This window comes from Gopherus flavomarginatus, chromosome 2, assembly GCF_025201925.1.
Source record: "Gopherus flavomarginatus isolate rGopFla2 chromosome 2, rGopFla2.mat.asm, whole genome shotgun sequence".
Lineage (NCBI taxonomy): Eukaryota > Metazoa > Chordata > Testudines > Testudinidae > Gopherus > Gopherus flavomarginatus.
In genome coordinates this window covers 231,116,439-231,133,511 of record NC_066618.1, presented here as the reverse complement: position 1 = coordinate 231,133,511, position 17,073 = coordinate 231,116,439, and the positions used below count along the sequence as shown (strand labels likewise).

General features: G+C 41.6%; 1 protein-coding gene across 2 annotated transcripts in view; it reads left to right on the top strand.

The window, feature by feature from the left end:
• Positions 1-15,091, top strand: part of LOC127044290 (transmembrane protein 68-like) — a 38,153-nt gene extending 23,062 nt beyond the window's left edge. For both annotated transcript variants that reach the window (XM_050938925.1, XM_050938926.1), the window contains exons 3-6: positions 2,659-2,852; positions 6,786-6,846; positions 7,300-7,439; positions 14,987-15,091. In XM_050938925.1, coding sequence (XP_050794882.1) covers positions 2,659-2,852; positions 6,786-6,846; positions 7,300-7,439; positions 14,987-15,091 — 500 coding nt within the window. The remainder of the gene's footprint in view (positions 1-2,658; positions 2,853-6,785; positions 6,847-7,299; positions 7,440-14,986) is intronic.
• The last annotated feature ends 1,982 nt before the right edge of the window (positions 15,092-17,073 follow it).

Below are 17,073 nucleotides of genomic sequence, written 5' to 3'. Positions count from 1 at the left end.
TAGGTTAGCCACACCCACCCCACAGGAAGCAGAGGGGCAGCACAAAAAGTTTTAAAGGTGAGTTCTACAGTTCAGTTGCACAAGAGCCAGAAAAGGAAGTAGACGTTGCTTGGCTGCTGCCAAGCCTTGTGCCTGATATGGAGTTCTGCTGTGCCAAGGACCCAGAGAATGTACCAGGACTACTGACAGACCAGGACCCGGTGGAGCTACTGGGACTGCCGTTGGCTGTGTACCCAGGGGAGATGCAGGAATCCCAGGAGATAGAAGTACATGCCAAAGGGGTAGTAGGAAGTAGTAGGAGGGATACCAGATGGTAGTCCAGTTTTGTTGGCAGAATTCAGGTCAGTGTGTTTTGGACGGATCGCTGCTGACCCAGTGGCAGAACCATCCACCACTGTTTGGACCCTGGTGGAGTAGGGTGGGCCTGAGTCCCCTTACCCCATGCGGCTGCCTCACTCTGGGGTGACTGCCTATCCACTTTAGGCCACTTTAGGCCAAGAGGCCAGTGTTTTCTCCCTATCCTCCTGAGCCTGAGAGTAGGCAATAGACTACTTAGTGCTGTGCCCTGCCCAGAGGGTCAGAGCCCTATAGACTTCTTGCTCTGCCCCGTCCCGACAGCTAGAGCCCTGATACTGCTAATTCCCCATTGAGCCTTGCCTTTATAGATAAATGGTAGGGTGGGACGTGTGGCATCCCTCCAAGACTGATAGGGAGGGATGGCCACAGACCCCTACAGTAGTTATAGACATTATTTATGTGGTCTCTTGAGTTGCAGGTAATATGCGTAATACGGAGCCAACCAACAGGGCCAAAACAGTCAATGCCATTCTGGCCAGGATTCAGTCATTGGATCTGATTTATACCCTTGACCATAATGCTGAAAGGATTTAGGATTCTGATATTTCTTGTTACGATCAGGCAGTTGAGAAGGGGATGGTGGTATCTGCTGATTTGCCTCCGATAGCTATTCCGATCTTGTATCTGAAGGTGAGCAGAGGTGACTGTGGCGGACCTAGTAGAACTGATCATAGAAATAATACATTCAGAGACCTGAAGGATGTCTTGAGGGGCAGAACCCGTGGTGCAAATAGCCGTTCCTCTCTTCTCTTCTTATCCTCTGGAGGTAAAGAAGGGAGCTTTGGAGAAGAGCTCCTCTTATTTGCTGTTGATCTTTTGCTGGATCCAAGACTATTGAGGACTCAAGCAGGATGGATCTGAGCCATTACTGTGGGATAATTAGTAGGAAGGTGGATTCAGAATGTTGCACAAGAGCAGTTCTCATTGGCTGTGGTTGCACTCCCTAAATCGCAGGTTTAAGAGTCAGTTCCAAAGTGTTGGGAACCTGGTTATTATGCACTGTTTCTGAGTGGTTTCATACCTGTATCTTAGCTCTGCTCACAGAACTTCTATGTGCCATAGATAAAGTTCTCGTTCTCAGAATCGTTCTGCTAACAGAGACCATTTCCAAAGCACATTTATCTCATCTTGATTCAGATCCACAGACTTGGAGACCTTCTTAGCCACATCCTTCCCTTTCTTTGAAGGAAGTACAATCAGGGGTGGCTCTATGCTTTTTGCTGCCCCAAGCATGGCAGGCAGGCGACTTTCGGTGACAAGCGGATTCGGCGGCATGCCTGCGGGAGGTCCGCCAGTGCCGCCCCATCGGCGTCCCCACTGCCGAATTGCCATTGAAGCTGCGGGACGGCGGACCTCCCGCAGGCATGCCGCTGAAAGCGGCTTGCCTGCCACCCTCACAACCAGCAGGCCGCCCCAGGCACGTGTTTGCTGCTCTGGTGCCTGGAGCCACCCCTGAACACAGTAGAGGCTGCTGGAGTTGAAGGTACCATCAGAATGGATGGAGGTCCATAAGGTTTCTATTTATCCTGACCCAGAGGATGGTCTCTGCCTATCCCCTGTATCTGATGTCTTTTCAGCTTCTTAGCTGACTCTCCTTCTTAGCTCTTGGAGTACACATGACAGAGATTGAGCACTTCGATGAAGGGCATCCCTTTCCAAAGGAAGTAGGGCATCCAGAATATGCATCTGATGTGGAAAACACCTCCAGACAGGAGACATGTTTGAATCCAGGTTTCCTCTTCAGAGCCACTATTTGAATTTTTTATTAAAATTCTTACTTTAAAATTAAACTGCCCTAACTGGCTACACTATAAATTGACTCCTATCCTTAGCTCCAACTGAAGAACTATGTGAGGGGTTTTGGCATCTGTATCAAACGTCCAGAGAGGCTGCTGTGGATCACCGTGCCCCTTTTATAGCCTGGCCCCTAGACTGTTCTGGAACCAGGGAAATGAAGGGTAGGAAGGGATACGTGAGCTCTCCAATGGGCGCTGCTAGTTATTATGGCTGGAACTCTGCCACTCTTGGAAAGTGCAGGTACATTTCCATGCTACTGTGGGTTGAAGCTGTAACTGCTAATTATATCTGAGTATTTATACCGGATTTATCACTGATGACTATGACATCTCCAGTTTTATCAGATATGTAATATGTAGACACACTTAAAAAATGCTGAAGGGGTGTGTGTGTGTGTGTGTGTGTTGGAGAGTTTTTGATTGGGTTTTATTTTCAATATGTGTAAGTAATATGTAATAAGGTCTAATGTACCATATTGATCTCTACTGGTTATGTTTATTGCAGGAATCGAACTGCTTTTTAACCTGTTACCTACAGTGCATAGTGGAAGAGACGAAAGTGTTGAAATTCTGAAGAAAGGCAACTTATTGGGTGTCTCACCAGGTGGAAGTCGAGAAGCATTCTTTAGTGATGAAAACTACAACCTCCTGTGGGGTAATCGCAAAGGCTTTGCTCAAGTGGCCATAGATGCAAAAGTGGTGAGTGGTTCCTTGTGTGTCTATAAATATGTTTAACTCACTGATCATTGTGTGTTACATGCTTGTCTCTGCACCCAAGCCATAAAAAATGAGTCTGTTACAGCTGCTAGCTACAGAGACTAGCTCTTTAACTGAAGCTTTCAATGCTCATGCTTTTCGCTCTGGAAGGAGGCGAGCAGCAGGCCAGGGGGCGAGGAGGTGAGTGGCGAACCAGGGAGTGAGGAGGGATGCAGCAGCAGGTGAAGAGGTTTCTCAGTGGTCGGGCGCAGGGGTTGAGGAGGGATGTGGTGAACGGCAGGTGGGAGGTGAGGAGGGACACTGCAAGCGACAGCAGGGGTGCCGAGCAAGAAGGCGGCCAGGCCTGGGGTCGAGTAGGAGTGGGGTCGAGGTTGGAGTGTATGTGGCCGAGGGCAGGATAGGCAGCTAGCGTTCCCCAGGGGAAGCTTTAGCCACCACCCATGACTTTGCTGTGGTGCTGGGAATACCTTTACAAGGCCTGAATAAGAGCTCTATGTGGCTCAAAAGCTTCTCTCTCTCACCAACAGAAGCTGGTCCAATGAAAGATATTACCTCACCCCCTTGTCTCCCCAGTGCAATAAAACAGTTTTTGTTAATTTTCCCTTAGGTCTGGTCTACACTACAGACTTACATTAGTATAACTGTGTTGCTCAGGGATGTGAATAATCCATCCTATCTCCCAGTGTAGACAGTGCTTTGTCAGCAGGAGAGCCTCTGTCTCCCATCAACATAAAATGTCTTTATTAAAGTGCTTCCGTGGTCCAGCTGGCTTCACCAATGCAACATTTCAGTTGTTGACTTGCCCTTAGAACTTTACCCACATGTTAAAGGTATTTTGTGATAGGGGTCTTTAATTGGGTCCTTGAACTAAAGATAGCTTAACTATTTTAAAAAAGAAGTAGGGAAATATGAAAAAAAAAATACCCAAAAGCTAGCACTGAACTGAAATTAATGATAGTATGGTGCAAGCTACATTCTAGAGAGAGATTATAATTTTACTCAAATAGTCTGTATTCTTGCTCCAGAACAGAGTTTATGTATACATACCATAAGAGCGAGTGCATGAGTCTGTGTATAAAAATATGATTAATACAGTTGCTATTAACAATATTATTGTATCAAAGCATGCCCTTGTGTGGGCTGTTGGAGATCTCTACTGCTTCTACAATTTTGAGAATTCCTGTTTTTCCATCTCAAAAAATTAAAAGGTTAGTACTAACACTTTTTTTTTTTTCCAGTGGAAGGACTAAAAAAAAAATTTCTTAAAGGGCCCATTTTTAATTAATTTTCTCATTTTATAAATTATCAGATTGACTTGAAGACTCAGAAAACCCAATCTTTCGTCACAGTTACGTGCTGTAAATTTGGGAGTTCTTCATACAAAGCAAACGGCTCGATCTCCAGGATGTAGACACCTGCTGGTCATGCTTCCTTTTCCCCAGCTACCCATCCTCCCCCATGCTGGGGGTTGGAGAAGAAGGTGTAATGAGAGCTACTCTGATGTCTCTGGGTCACCCAAGGACTTCTCATAGGCAGAGGAACTCCACATGTGGTTGGTTAAGCCAGCTTGAGGAAGAACTGGTGCAAAAGAGGATTGGGCTGTTTTTAATAACAGGCAAATATACTATAGTAAGAACATGGAAGTTATGAGTCTCCCCCCACCTTGTAGTGACTGGTTATGCAGCATAGGGCATGTGATGGAAATGGAGCATTGGACTTTTAACTTTAAAGTTTTGAAAATATTGTAGATTCCCTTCCCAAAAGAGGAAAGGGGACAGAGTGACTTGTTACAATAAATTCAATATTATATCAGTGGAGTAGAATGAAGAATTCTCCAGGTGTACGGTTGTTTTTTGATGTACAATAGTAGGTTGTCACAAGGTGCCTCTTCAGATGCCCAGAAACTCACTCATGCTGTTTCCCTTTCACCATCTGTACATTTATTCTTTGGTTCCCAAGCAAAACAGAACATGACACAGGTATCCAGCAGGAGGAGACTGACACATAGCTGCCTTCTTCTTCTCGTGGTCACTCTCTGAGCTCCCATGCTTCCTGTTCCTCCCAGTTACTGAGCCAATTATCTCATTAGCCCAACAGTTAGCACCCACGTGTCAGTAATCCTTCCACCAGAAATGGGTTATTGTCTTTCAGTAAGTCAGCAGCCTTCTCTGTGCTGCAGCAATCTCTGTGATCAGGGTGCTACATGTAGCATTTTGTCACGTAGGTGTTACAATATCCAGCATATGGTATTCTGGCTTATATTTTTTTACTGCAGCTTTGTTTGACTAATGAAGAATAGAGCTGTTGTAACAGAAGAAAGGTGAAGAGCAAGATTAATGCACAAGTTCAATGTGTCTTGGAATATGAAACGTGGTCCAGGGAACATCATCCTTCCTCTCTGTTAGTCAAATTTCTATAAACTGTATAGATATGAGTTGAAAGAGATACATTTTAAAGAAGGAAAGGAGTCGTCATCTTAGCTGTGTCCACTATGGGCTGCTGCTTCCGAAGAAGAGGAGAGGAAATGAGAGCTGCTTTCCGGGATCAGAACTACTAGCAGGAGTGGAACTGCAGGCAGGAGAGGACCTGGAAGCAGAAAAATAGGACTCCAGCCATCAGTGGTAGAATGGAGCCAGGCAATATTTGCAGGAGAGAGGGGGACAAGATGTTACACAGAGTGAGAAAAGAAGGTGACCTAATGCCAGAGAAGCCTAGTCAGGAGGAGCAAGAGATTTGGAACAGATGGCATGATGACAAGATTAAATGAAAAGCAAGTTCAGATACTGTGACTTTTTTTTAGGTATTTTTAAACTATTTAATTTTTTAATTTCCTGATATTACTTTTCCCTCTGAGCAGTTGTTGTAGGGATGTTTCACAAGAATTACACTCTCTGTTAAGATGTGGTTTATACTGTAAAAATGTTTAAGAACAGCTGCTCTGATTCATATCTCTGATAAATCTCTTGGGATAGGAACTGAAGGGGAAGGAAAGTTCTATACCATGCCGGTACATGGTTGGCACTCGATCTATAATAACAATAATGAATACACTGTCACTACATAAGATTTAGGAGTAGGGTGACCAGCCAGCAAATGTGAAAAATTGGGACAGGGAGTGAGGGGTAATAGGAGCCTATATAAGAAAAAGACCCAAAAATCGGGATATCTGGTCACCCTATTTAGGAAGAACCTCTGCTGTGATGTGATGTGACCTGTACTAGCTCAGTATGTGTGTCAGAGAGACAATAATCTGCATCATATTTGAGGGGAAATAATTTTCTGAGAAATTACAGTTTCTTAAAACTATTTGGTATTAAAGGCATTAGAAAGGAAATATTCAGTTATGCATGATCATCCTTTCTTGTCCCCTTTCCCAAGATTTGCAGGTGTTTCATAATAAAAGTGGGACTCTTACATTGCATAGTCTGTGGAACTTTTGCAAGATTTTGTTACCAAAATAATACGTGTGGATGATTTTTTTTTATTTTTTGTCTAACTCACTAGTACTCTGACTTCTGAGGCAATGAAAAAAAATGCTGATAAAACTCATGAAACCAATAATTCTGATATCTGTGAAATTATTTTTTCTGCTTCTAAATGTTATCCTGTCAGTGTTGTTTTGGTGTTCATTCTGATAACAGAAACATGTGACATAAGTTCTAAGAAATCTCAGAAAATGTAGCCTCAGCTGGTACTTAACTAGCTGTAGTTTTTCCTGACAAACATGCGACTCCTTTTGAGTTTCTAGTCATGATAACTTATCAGTTTCATTTCGATTTAGTAGGATGGTAAAGTAGACTACAACCACATGATACAGATGCAGAATGCCTCTCTACAGAGATGATGAAATATTTAAAACAAAAACGGAGGCTGAACTTACCAAAGTCTTACCACTTCTTTTTTCTCATTTCTTAGCCCATCATCCCTTTGTTTACACAGAATGTTCGGGAAGGATATAGGACATTTGGAAAAATAGGTGAGATTTACTTTATATGCATCTTTTCAAATTCTTGGAGTTTTCTTTTATTTATATTTTCAAAATCAACTGTTTCTGGGAAATACTAGTCTTATGAATTTATTTTGAATCTTTTTCTCTTTTAACTGTAGTAACTGTCATGTAAACTGAAGTGCACGTGGGTTATCAAATCTGAATATGTATTTATTGGACTAAGCATTAATTGTTCTCTACATGGTGACCCATTTAACATGATAATGAGTATGCAGGAGGTAATGTAAGAGTAGATAATAATTTTCAAGATTATGTGGCCTGTATATTGTTTTACGTATTTTATGTAGCCTTTCATCAAACACCCATAATATTTAAAGTGTGTTAGTTGCAGTCCAGACATCACTGTATTCAGGGACTCTACTGACTTCTAAGGTTCTCTCTCAAAATGTAAATCTCCCCTCCCCTTTTTCTAATTCACAGGGTTTTTTAGGTGGTTCTATGAACATGGTAGATTGCTACTCATTCCTGGATATGGAGGGTTCCCAGTCAAACTTCGCACATATGTTGGAGATCTCATTCCATACGATCCAAATATAACAGCTGCGGAACTAGTTGAAAAGGTAAGTTGGCTGTTGGTATCTTGATTATAATACTTCTCATTTCATTTTGATCTGAGTGAAAATACTTCTTAGGTTCCAATATCAGACCTCAGTCCAAACGCATCTATAGTCTCAAGAGTGGCACATCTCAGATAAGACTGTGGGTCTGAACAACCCAGGAGAGACTCATCAAGTTAGCATGAAGTTTTTCCTCTGGGAGATCCACAGGGGAGAGGAGAAAAGGATTTACTGCAAACTGTGGAACACAGTGGGAAGTGGAGAGCTAACACAAATGTCCTATCCCTATCCCTAATCACCTGCTCATATTCCTATTAGACTCCTCACCTATGCTCTGCCACATACAGTTCTTCATCTCCAAATAGGAACAGCACTACTGTGTGGTCAGGGATAGGTAGACAACCTCAGTAGACTGGTTTTATTTTTGTCGTGATGTTAATATAAAAAATACCTTGCAGTGCTTTAGGGCATGAGAAGGGGCATAGTTAATATGATTTATTTTTTTTGGCTGCAAGTGATTAAATTTGGAGGTCAGATACAGTTCCCTCACTGCACTTTCTTGACTAGTAGCTCATTCAGTAAGTTGTTCAGGGCAAACAGTGAGCACGACTTCCACGGCAATTCTATAGGAGTTTTTAATGGTCCATGGCTGCCAAGTCTCCTCTTTAACAGCTTAGAGAATGAGTGTAGAAACCTGAAAAGAACAGTGTTCCTGTATTCTTCCCTCCCAGACTTTGCTTTTTCCAACCCTCACTTGCACCCAAACTGTAAACAATACAATAGAGAAGAAAAGACTTACCCTGTTGGGTTGTCCGGAATCTGGAAACTATGTGGCAAGTGTATCAATGCAAGGAGGAGGTGCAGAATAGCTATATAGGCATTCCACAGCCATCAAGAAGGGATACGCTTCCCTGTAGCCTACACACCAAACCACAGATTGCCTTGCAAAGGTTTTGTTTTGCTTAGCTTCATCAGAGGCAGGTTGTTATCCACAAAGGCAGCAGAGGTGTTGTTTCGGGATGTCTTTCATCAGAGCTCCTTGCCCTCAGGCAGCTCCTGTAATTTTTTTCTGTGGAGGCTAGAAGGACTGTACAATTATTGCCTCTTTCCTCTTGGTTTTTTTAATCTTTTTCTATTTTGTGGTATCTTTTGATTCTATAATGATAAGTGAAGCATAAATGCTTACATGGATAGAAGACAGTTGAGAAACTGCACAAAGCAGTTTCTAAAACTGACTTCCTGAAGGAGCAAAATACCTTTCTCTGCTCCCAAGTTCCAGACTGAGCCACTCATTTGGATCTGGGAATACAGGAGCAGTTAGATTCCCCCACCAGCATAAACATGATTTCAGTCACTTACAAGTTCAGAGAAGCATTTGTTTTCCCTTAGATTCAGATAATCAACGTCCTGTCTCTCCTTCCCCCTCACCACCACCACAGAGGGGAAGGGCATCCTTACTGCACAATGAGAAAAGCCAGGGACAAGGGGAAAACACATATTTTGCCCTTTTAAAAATTTCCAGAGAACAAATCATCTAATCATCACCTTGTTCTGTCCTGTAAGATAGATGCAGAGGCCAAAGAGAAGTCCAAAAAGGAAAGGGTGACTTCTTTTCAAAGGGGAAAGGGTAGAAGATTTACTCAGGCAAAATGACAAATCAGCTCCTGGACTTAAGGAGGTTTCCATGTTCTCCTCCTATAGTTGCTTGGTAAAGGGGCACTCTTGCATAAAGCTGAAGCAGCAGGATTTCAGTGGTCTCCTCTTTGACAACTGCAAAGGTGTATCTGAAGGCATAATTTGACCTGCAAAATCTTTCAGTAATGAGGATGCCTGAGAAAAGGACAGAGCTTGACTCTAAATCCAGGAGTTTGCAGGAGTGGCTGTTAGTGAAATTTCATGCCATTTGTGAGATGAGATTACTGTTTATCCCAGATTAAGTTGTCCTGTGAATTTAAGTTGCTGATGAATAGCTGACAGTACTATTTGATAAACATCACATTGAAAACTCAAATTCTTGCAGGTTCCTAGAATTTAACTTTGGGCAGAGGCACGGGAATATCTTCAAGGTTCTCTGCAGAGCAAGGGCAACTATTTGTTTTACTCTCTACTGATCCCTCCTGACTTGGAGGGATTACCTCACCATTTTTTTCCAAAGACATTTTTCTGTGGCTGTTAAGTTTATTTTGCAATAGAAATGACACTTGTCTATAGTCTTCACTTCCCTTTCTTTGGTATAGGACAGAGGTTGGCAGCCTTTCAGAAGTGGCGTGCCGAGTCTTCATTTATTCATTCTGATTTAAGGTTTCATGTGCCAGTAATACATTTTAATGTTTTTAGAAGGTCTCTTTCTATAAGTTTATAATATATAACTAAACTATTGTTGTATGTAAAGTAAAAAAGGTTTTTAAAATGTTTGAGAAGCTTCATTTAAAATTAAATTATAATGCAGAGCCCCCCAGACCAGTGGCCAGGACCTGGGCAGTGTGAGTGCCACTGAAAATCAGCTCACGTGCCGCCTTTGGCACGCGTGCCATAGGTTGCCTACCCCTGGTATAGGAATTGACTAGTGATATCTCACAAGGCTGTATCCTAAACTGAAACTCTTCAAACTCAATCACTAATTATCTAAGAAAAAATCTAGCCTTTATTTGATTTATGGGGGAGAGGAACAGAGGGAATAACAATATGTGGGTATTTTGGGGGACTGTTTGGAGGGAAACAGATTTAGCTCAGGATATCACTTAAGGCTGCAATACTAATTTCATCTTCCAGTGATTTTATCAAAGTTCTCCTGTAAAGAATGGAAAAGTCTATTTCTAATGAAAAAATATATGGAAAAAAAATCCTTGAGGCTGGTTCATGTATTTATCCTACAGGAGCAATGTGTCAGGGTGGTGCTATGTTCCCATCCTCTGCTGCCCCAGAAACTGCTTACAACCACTTTCTTTTAGAGTTCAGTCTGTGTTTTATTACAAACCCTTCTCCCAACTCCAGTACAGTGCAACATCACAGTTTTTAATTCCTACAGTTTTTAGTTCCTCTTTACTAGGACCCTAGGAAATGAGCTCTCCCTCTTTTGGGAGCTGTTTCAGTCTGACTCAGCTAGTCCAGTTTTCCCCTCTTGTAGCACTTCCTTTCTGGTTTATCAGGTTAGCCAACTGAGGCCTAATTAGTTCCTTGCCTGCCTAGCCATCCCCCGTGCCTTCACTAGCAGGACCAAGTACTTATTTTGCCCCAGATCCCTAAGCAGCCCTCCTCAAGGATTGAACTCACAAGCCTGGGTTTAGCAGGCCATGCTCAAACCACTGAGCTGTCCCCCTCTTAATGAGACATAAAACCAGCATCGCTATTGAATCCATGATTTTTAGTGTCTAGCAAGGTTATGAATTTAAGCTCCCAGTCTCATCTTTTGAAGATGTTATGCTGGTTTTCCTTTGATTACGAAGACAGAGAGGTCAGATATGAAGTTGATCATTTCAGGAAAAGTGTTTGCCTATGAGTGATAGTGTGTTTTTATCTTCTATTATTGGGACCAATGCAGTTACAACAGCACTGCATGCAAGATATATAATTACACATCTGCAGATGATAAATGTTATGAGACAGATCCTCAGCTGGTATGAATTGGCTGAGGTTCTGGTCTTACTGGAGCCCTGTGGGGGTTAATGCTAGTATCAGAAATGTTTTTCATTTCCTGACTCCCATCCATTTATATAATTTAGAAAATCTTGGCCAATATATGTGCCTAATCTTAGGCTCACTAATCCATAGTTAGGTGCCTAAATAAATAGTCTGATTCTTTCCACAAGTGTTGAATGCCCTACAGCTCCCATTGACCTCTTTAACAAATACATGTTTTGGATGCTGAGGGGAAGCTGTTGTGTCACTTTGGGTGGAATAAGTGGGCCCAGAGAACTGGAGGTGTTTACATGACTGTTGTTATACAGCATGAATCATTTTAAACAAGGTTTGGGATCCTGAGTACAGAGACCTTAGGCTGCTTAGTTATTGTGGCAAACACATGAGAAAACTCATGGCAAAGGCTGAAATGTATTGACTGAGATACACGAAAGGAAAAGAATCAAAACAAGACAAAAAGCACTGAAATTAAGTGATTATGCAAAACAAACAATCCCTTATTCAGAGACAGAGGATATGGGTTAGAGTCTCTTGCTCTGTCAAGCAGCCTTGGTGGGGGAGAGTTAGTTTTGCTGTTTAATTTTTGAGTCCTGCTTTTGACAAAAACAGACCCAGGACAAGTGATGGAATAGTAAAAGTTGGGGAAAATATGACTTTTGTTGATGTTCCTAGGACACACAGAGGCTAGTCAGGGATAGTATCTGATTGGTCTGTTCAGGTCCCTTACATCTGTCAGCCCTTCTCTGACTGGCAGAGCTGGATGGACCATCTCACCTTGTTATGCTGGGGCCATGTGGTGCTTTTGGTCTCCGGTTTAGGCAGAAAGCTGAGAGAGAGAGAGGACAGTAGGTGGTGAGGGACACACAAGAGAGGAGGACAGAGTTGGACCTATGTATCAAGTTGGGGTCCTTGCTGGGGCAGTGGTGATGGTTAGGCACAGGGCTGTCCTTAGGATTTATGGGGCCCTATGCAGTATTATTAAACTGGTGACTATATGCCCCATGGCAGCCTGGGCTCGCAGCCCAGAGGGGAGGGATGAAGCAGCAAAGGATACCGAGCCGCCCAGTTCGCGTCATGGCAGCAGAGAGTCACAGTTCCCCACAGAGATCTCTGTAACCTCTCCCTCATGCAGAATGTGCCACGCCAACGGATTCGGCTCTCTGAATATGGCCCCTGCCTAAGGAGACTGCTGGGCATCCTGCGTGTGTGGAAACCGACCTGTTCTTACCTGCTGTCATGGGTGGTGGGTGAAGCTGTTGCTTGGGGAGGCTCGCTCTCCAGCCCACCTGTGGCCCCACCTATACTCTGCCCCACTCTGCCCAGACCCTGCCCTCTCTCCACTGTCTCCCTCCTCTCTTCCTTCCCTCCCCCTCCCTGATTACCCCCTTCCAGCCAAATCTCTGAACCCAAATGAAGCAAATGACATTTGAAAAAACCACTCTTCTGAAACTTCTTTCTAAAGAAGATGGAGCATGTTTTCCACTGCATGCCAGAAGGTTAAGATTGGACGTGCAGAAGGTACCTAATTAAAAGCACTAAATCTGGGAATGAAAAATGTCAGTCGTGTTTTTTTTGATATACCCTGAAACTTGTCAGATTTTTTTTCCCCAAAACATTGTAGTAAGGGCAAGTCAGCTGTCCTGCTGAATATAACATTAAATATTATGGAATACATGATGCAGCTCTTCTCTGTTTTATATTTTCTTAATCAGTATTTCTAAGATGATTTTATATTTTAAATGTACTCTTAAGCCTTCGTGAAGTAATCATTCCAGATTACTACATATTTAACTCAATAAAACAAAGACATTATTTTAAATTAATCAGTCAGAGTTTTAGTGTGTTCATAGCAATGTTTATTGCTTTTAGAAAAAGGAAACACTCATTTACTTTGTGTGATCTCCATAAAAATAGACATGTTTATGAAATTTCACCAACTTTAAAAAATGTTTCCAAAGATTTTAGACATAACAAAGGATTTTATTTCTTACTAAGGTACTGATTTTGCAAGAGGGTTCTCTTAAAACTAGTTCCTCAAATAGTCAGAAGTAAAGAAAGGTAAACTCGTTTATCCAGCTATCTGGCAGGAAAGGGGTGTTGTTCCTTGTAAGGGCTCTCTTCAACAGGGCGGATGAAGGGAGAAAAGGATGGACTGAAAGGACAGGAAGACTCTGGAAGCAAGTTTTTTGTACTATAGTAATTACAATTAAAATGTGTATTTTAGATAAGGGTAGTCCTTTGACGGATTTATTTAAAAAACATATGTCTGAAATCCAAGCATTTAAGGCTAAAGATGAATACTCAGATAGTGCATCTAAAAATCCGTGCAAGGATTTTTTAGAGATGTGATTTTATAAACTTCAGCAGCACACTAATGAAATATTTTTAAAGCAAATTTTAAACTAAGGTCTTGTAGACTAACATGTTCTGAGTAAATATTACAGTAAAATACAACTGTTTTTGTCAGTAAATTCAGAAACTGACAGCATATACCTGGGGGTTGGCAAATACTTGTTAAATGGCTTTATTACCACTTGAATGGCTCTTTAACAGTTTCAGTGTTGTGCTAATAGGTCTGGCAGGCTGGAAGGCTTTTTCAGTTTTAAGTTACTAGATCCCCTCCAGAGTAAGAGTCATCAGGCTGCAGCAGCTAGCTGTGAGAGCCTGCAAGAAGGGTCAGAACAGGGATAGAAGAGGTGGGAAGGGACACTAAGACCCAGGGGAGCCCCAAATTTTCAGCTGTGCAGTCACTTATGCCCAAGGACAGCCCTGGTTAGGCATCCCCACTGGTGTGCTAAGGTCCACCTGTCACAATGAAAATCCCCCAGCAGCAGCTCACAAAATCTCTCTTTAAAAGTACTCCAAAAGGTGGTGATGGGCAGAATAGCCCATCATACTTTATTTTGTCCACCAGTTAGGACTAATTTCTGACGTACCAATTTTGGCCCATTGTGCCAGTCCTGTACTCCTCTTGTTTACCAGACATGATTTTAAGCACAATCCTTGGGTGGTAGCAGTAGATACTCTCTGTTTAATTCAGTCTTCTTTTTCCTTATTTTCTTAAATAATATTCTATAGCAAGTGATTGTGACAATTATAAACTTTTACTCACTTTCCATATGTAAAGTTCATAACCAGAGAAGGCCCTCCGGGCCCTAATCATTACAACAGAGCAAAGGAAAGGGTCGAGGCTGAATATTTGTCAGATTTTAGTCGGAGCAAAATTTTACAGTAGATGAGATTTAACATGCCTGAAAAAACGGGATTTTACATTCGAAACCTCCCATTTCATTTAATGATTTGATGCATATTTTAATGAACAGTAAACATTTAAAATAGGGGTTGAAAAGGTAATAGCTGTTTTTGAAAGGGGAAACTACCTTCTACACATTGCAGCAGAGGTTTTACATCGGAATAGGCTTTCCGCAGTGATAGCTTAGTTAAAAGATCTTTACCACAACTCCAACTGAAAAACTGTCAGACTTAAATATGAAATTATATTGAGTCACACAGTTTAAGCGCTCAAATCTGCAAATACAAGTGAATAATTTCACTCACATATGTAGTCCTGTTGAAGCTAATGAAACTAATCTCCTGAGTTATGCATGCACCTGAGGAGTGGTAGTGAGCTAATATTTTCATGTCACTTTTGCATATCTAGATCTAGCTGTTTAGTATCCTTCGTTATCACAGGGGAAAATACACTGGTGGGTGGGAATGAGACTATCCCTCAGCATGAGTTTCATAGGTTCTTGTGAAGGATTTACCCTTCCTGCCCTCTCCTCCCACAACATTTTCCACAGAGTTTTACGTATACTTTTAATATCCTTGGGAAAACTAGAAGAGAATGATGACTGAAGTGGTGATTTTTGAAATATAAAAGGTTTCCCCCTCTTTCTTTCTCTTAACAGACAAAGATTGCCCTTGAAACACTAAGAGACAGACACCAAAAACTACCAGGAAGTATACTAAGAGCTCTGTTGGAACGATTTGATAAACATCAGAAAGAAAACTAGTGTATTTAAATATTGTACTTAAATATTAAAAACTGTTATTGTAACTTGTGGGAAGAAAAACTGTAGTTTTCTTAAAAGTACAAGAAACTGCAAACTACATGTATCAAGCATTCAATCATATCACTGCCTTAAAATCTCTCTCTCATCTGGTCTGGCAATTTCAATCCAAATAATAAAAGAAAAGGAAATTAAGAGGTTCATTATCCTGAGAGAAATTGATTCAAGATTGTTAAACCAGATGACAGCAGACATTATTCTGATATAAAAGTTAGAGCTTGTGTAGCATTAGGAGCACATTGTGGGAAGTCGATTATAGAGGGAGTCAATATCAGAAAACTTTTGTGTTTGGTCTGTTTCCAATTGTTGATAGAAGAATACAGCTCATGTACAGACCAGATGAGAGAGAGAGAGAGATTTTGAGAAATTCTGGGCATAACACACTTGTAATGATATTTTAATATTTAATAAAGGTGCATATAAATGTATAAAAGGTAAAAAAGTTGATTTACCAATATTGCCTTTGCATTAATATTGAGTGCTTTTTCCCTTACAGTTTTTTCATTTGAACAAAAAGCCTTTAATTAATTTTAAAACATTGCAATTGAATTATTAATTGAGGTAAACTATATGTACGTATATTGATATCTGAGGTCCTTATTAACTCTGAAAAAAAATGGTGATACTCTGGTTAAAACCCAATCAGAATATTTTAATAGTGTGATACTACTGTGCCACGGCACCCCATATTCATCATAGTGGTGTGATTGTGATATATGTCATGTGAGATTTTGACGGAAAAGTTATGATTTGCTGAATATGATTATCCTATTTGTGTGCATGTATCAGTTTTGTATCTGAAGTTATGAGTATTGACTATGTATCTGTATTTCAAATATGCTTAATCTGGGTAACACCCACAACTAGCCTTTCAGGTACAACAATGAAGAAGCTATACAGTGCTGGTGGCTCATCAACAAAGACAGTGGAAGAACTTAGCCTTCCTGTGAACATTTCAGCCAGCCTATGAGTAATGGCTGCTATGACTCAGCAAGGCATAGAAAGGCATGTGACCAGACTCCATGACGCTGAACTCCATTTTGGTACCTGTATTTTTTCATAAACTGGGCTGGGACCTTAGCTTGAGCAAAGGGTTTCCACCGTATGGCGGAAACCATATAAGGTGGGGAGTGACCTCATGATTTGTCTTCACTCCTGCACAACTCGACACCTGAAAGAAGCTCTGAAACACAAAGGGCTTGGAATGGGAAAGGGGAATCCAAGCTGCACAGCAATTGTGGTCTGTGCCTTAAGAATCTGCAAGTCTGCTTGTATCGTCAGGGTGAGAAATTGCTAATTCACATCCTGTCTGTCTAGTGTATTAGGTTTACTGTGTGTTTTTGTTTATTTGCTAGGTAATCTGTTTTGATCTGTTTGCTATCTCTCTCTGTAGTTAAGAACTTGTTTTATGCTCTATCTTCACTCAGAACACACTGGTTAAGTGTCTGGGAAAATCTCAGCTCTGTGAACAAAGGCTGTTGTATATCTTTCTCACATCGAGAGGGAAGCAAATATATTAATAAGCTTACATTGTACAAATCCCTGTGCAGTGCAAGATGGTATAATTCTGGGTTTATATTCCAGCTAGGATGCAAGTCTGGGGAGCTGGGAAATTGGCTGTTCGTACTAGAGTGGCTTAAGTAAAGCACTCGGGTAGCTCAGTTGGGTGTGTGACAGCACCTGCTGTTGTGGTGGGTGATAACAGGGCCTAGAGAGGCTGGCTGAATCACCAGCAAAGCAGAGTGAGAGAGGCCTGCCTGGCTAGGGGGCACAGTGGTTCCCATCACTTCCAGACTGCACCCCACAGGTGACAACCCGTCACAACCACTCTCGTTAAAAATAAATTATAATTAACCATAAAACCTCCAAGCATCTGAGGAAGAAAAGATTGTGTGTTGTACATGACAGGCCAGTCAACTATTCTT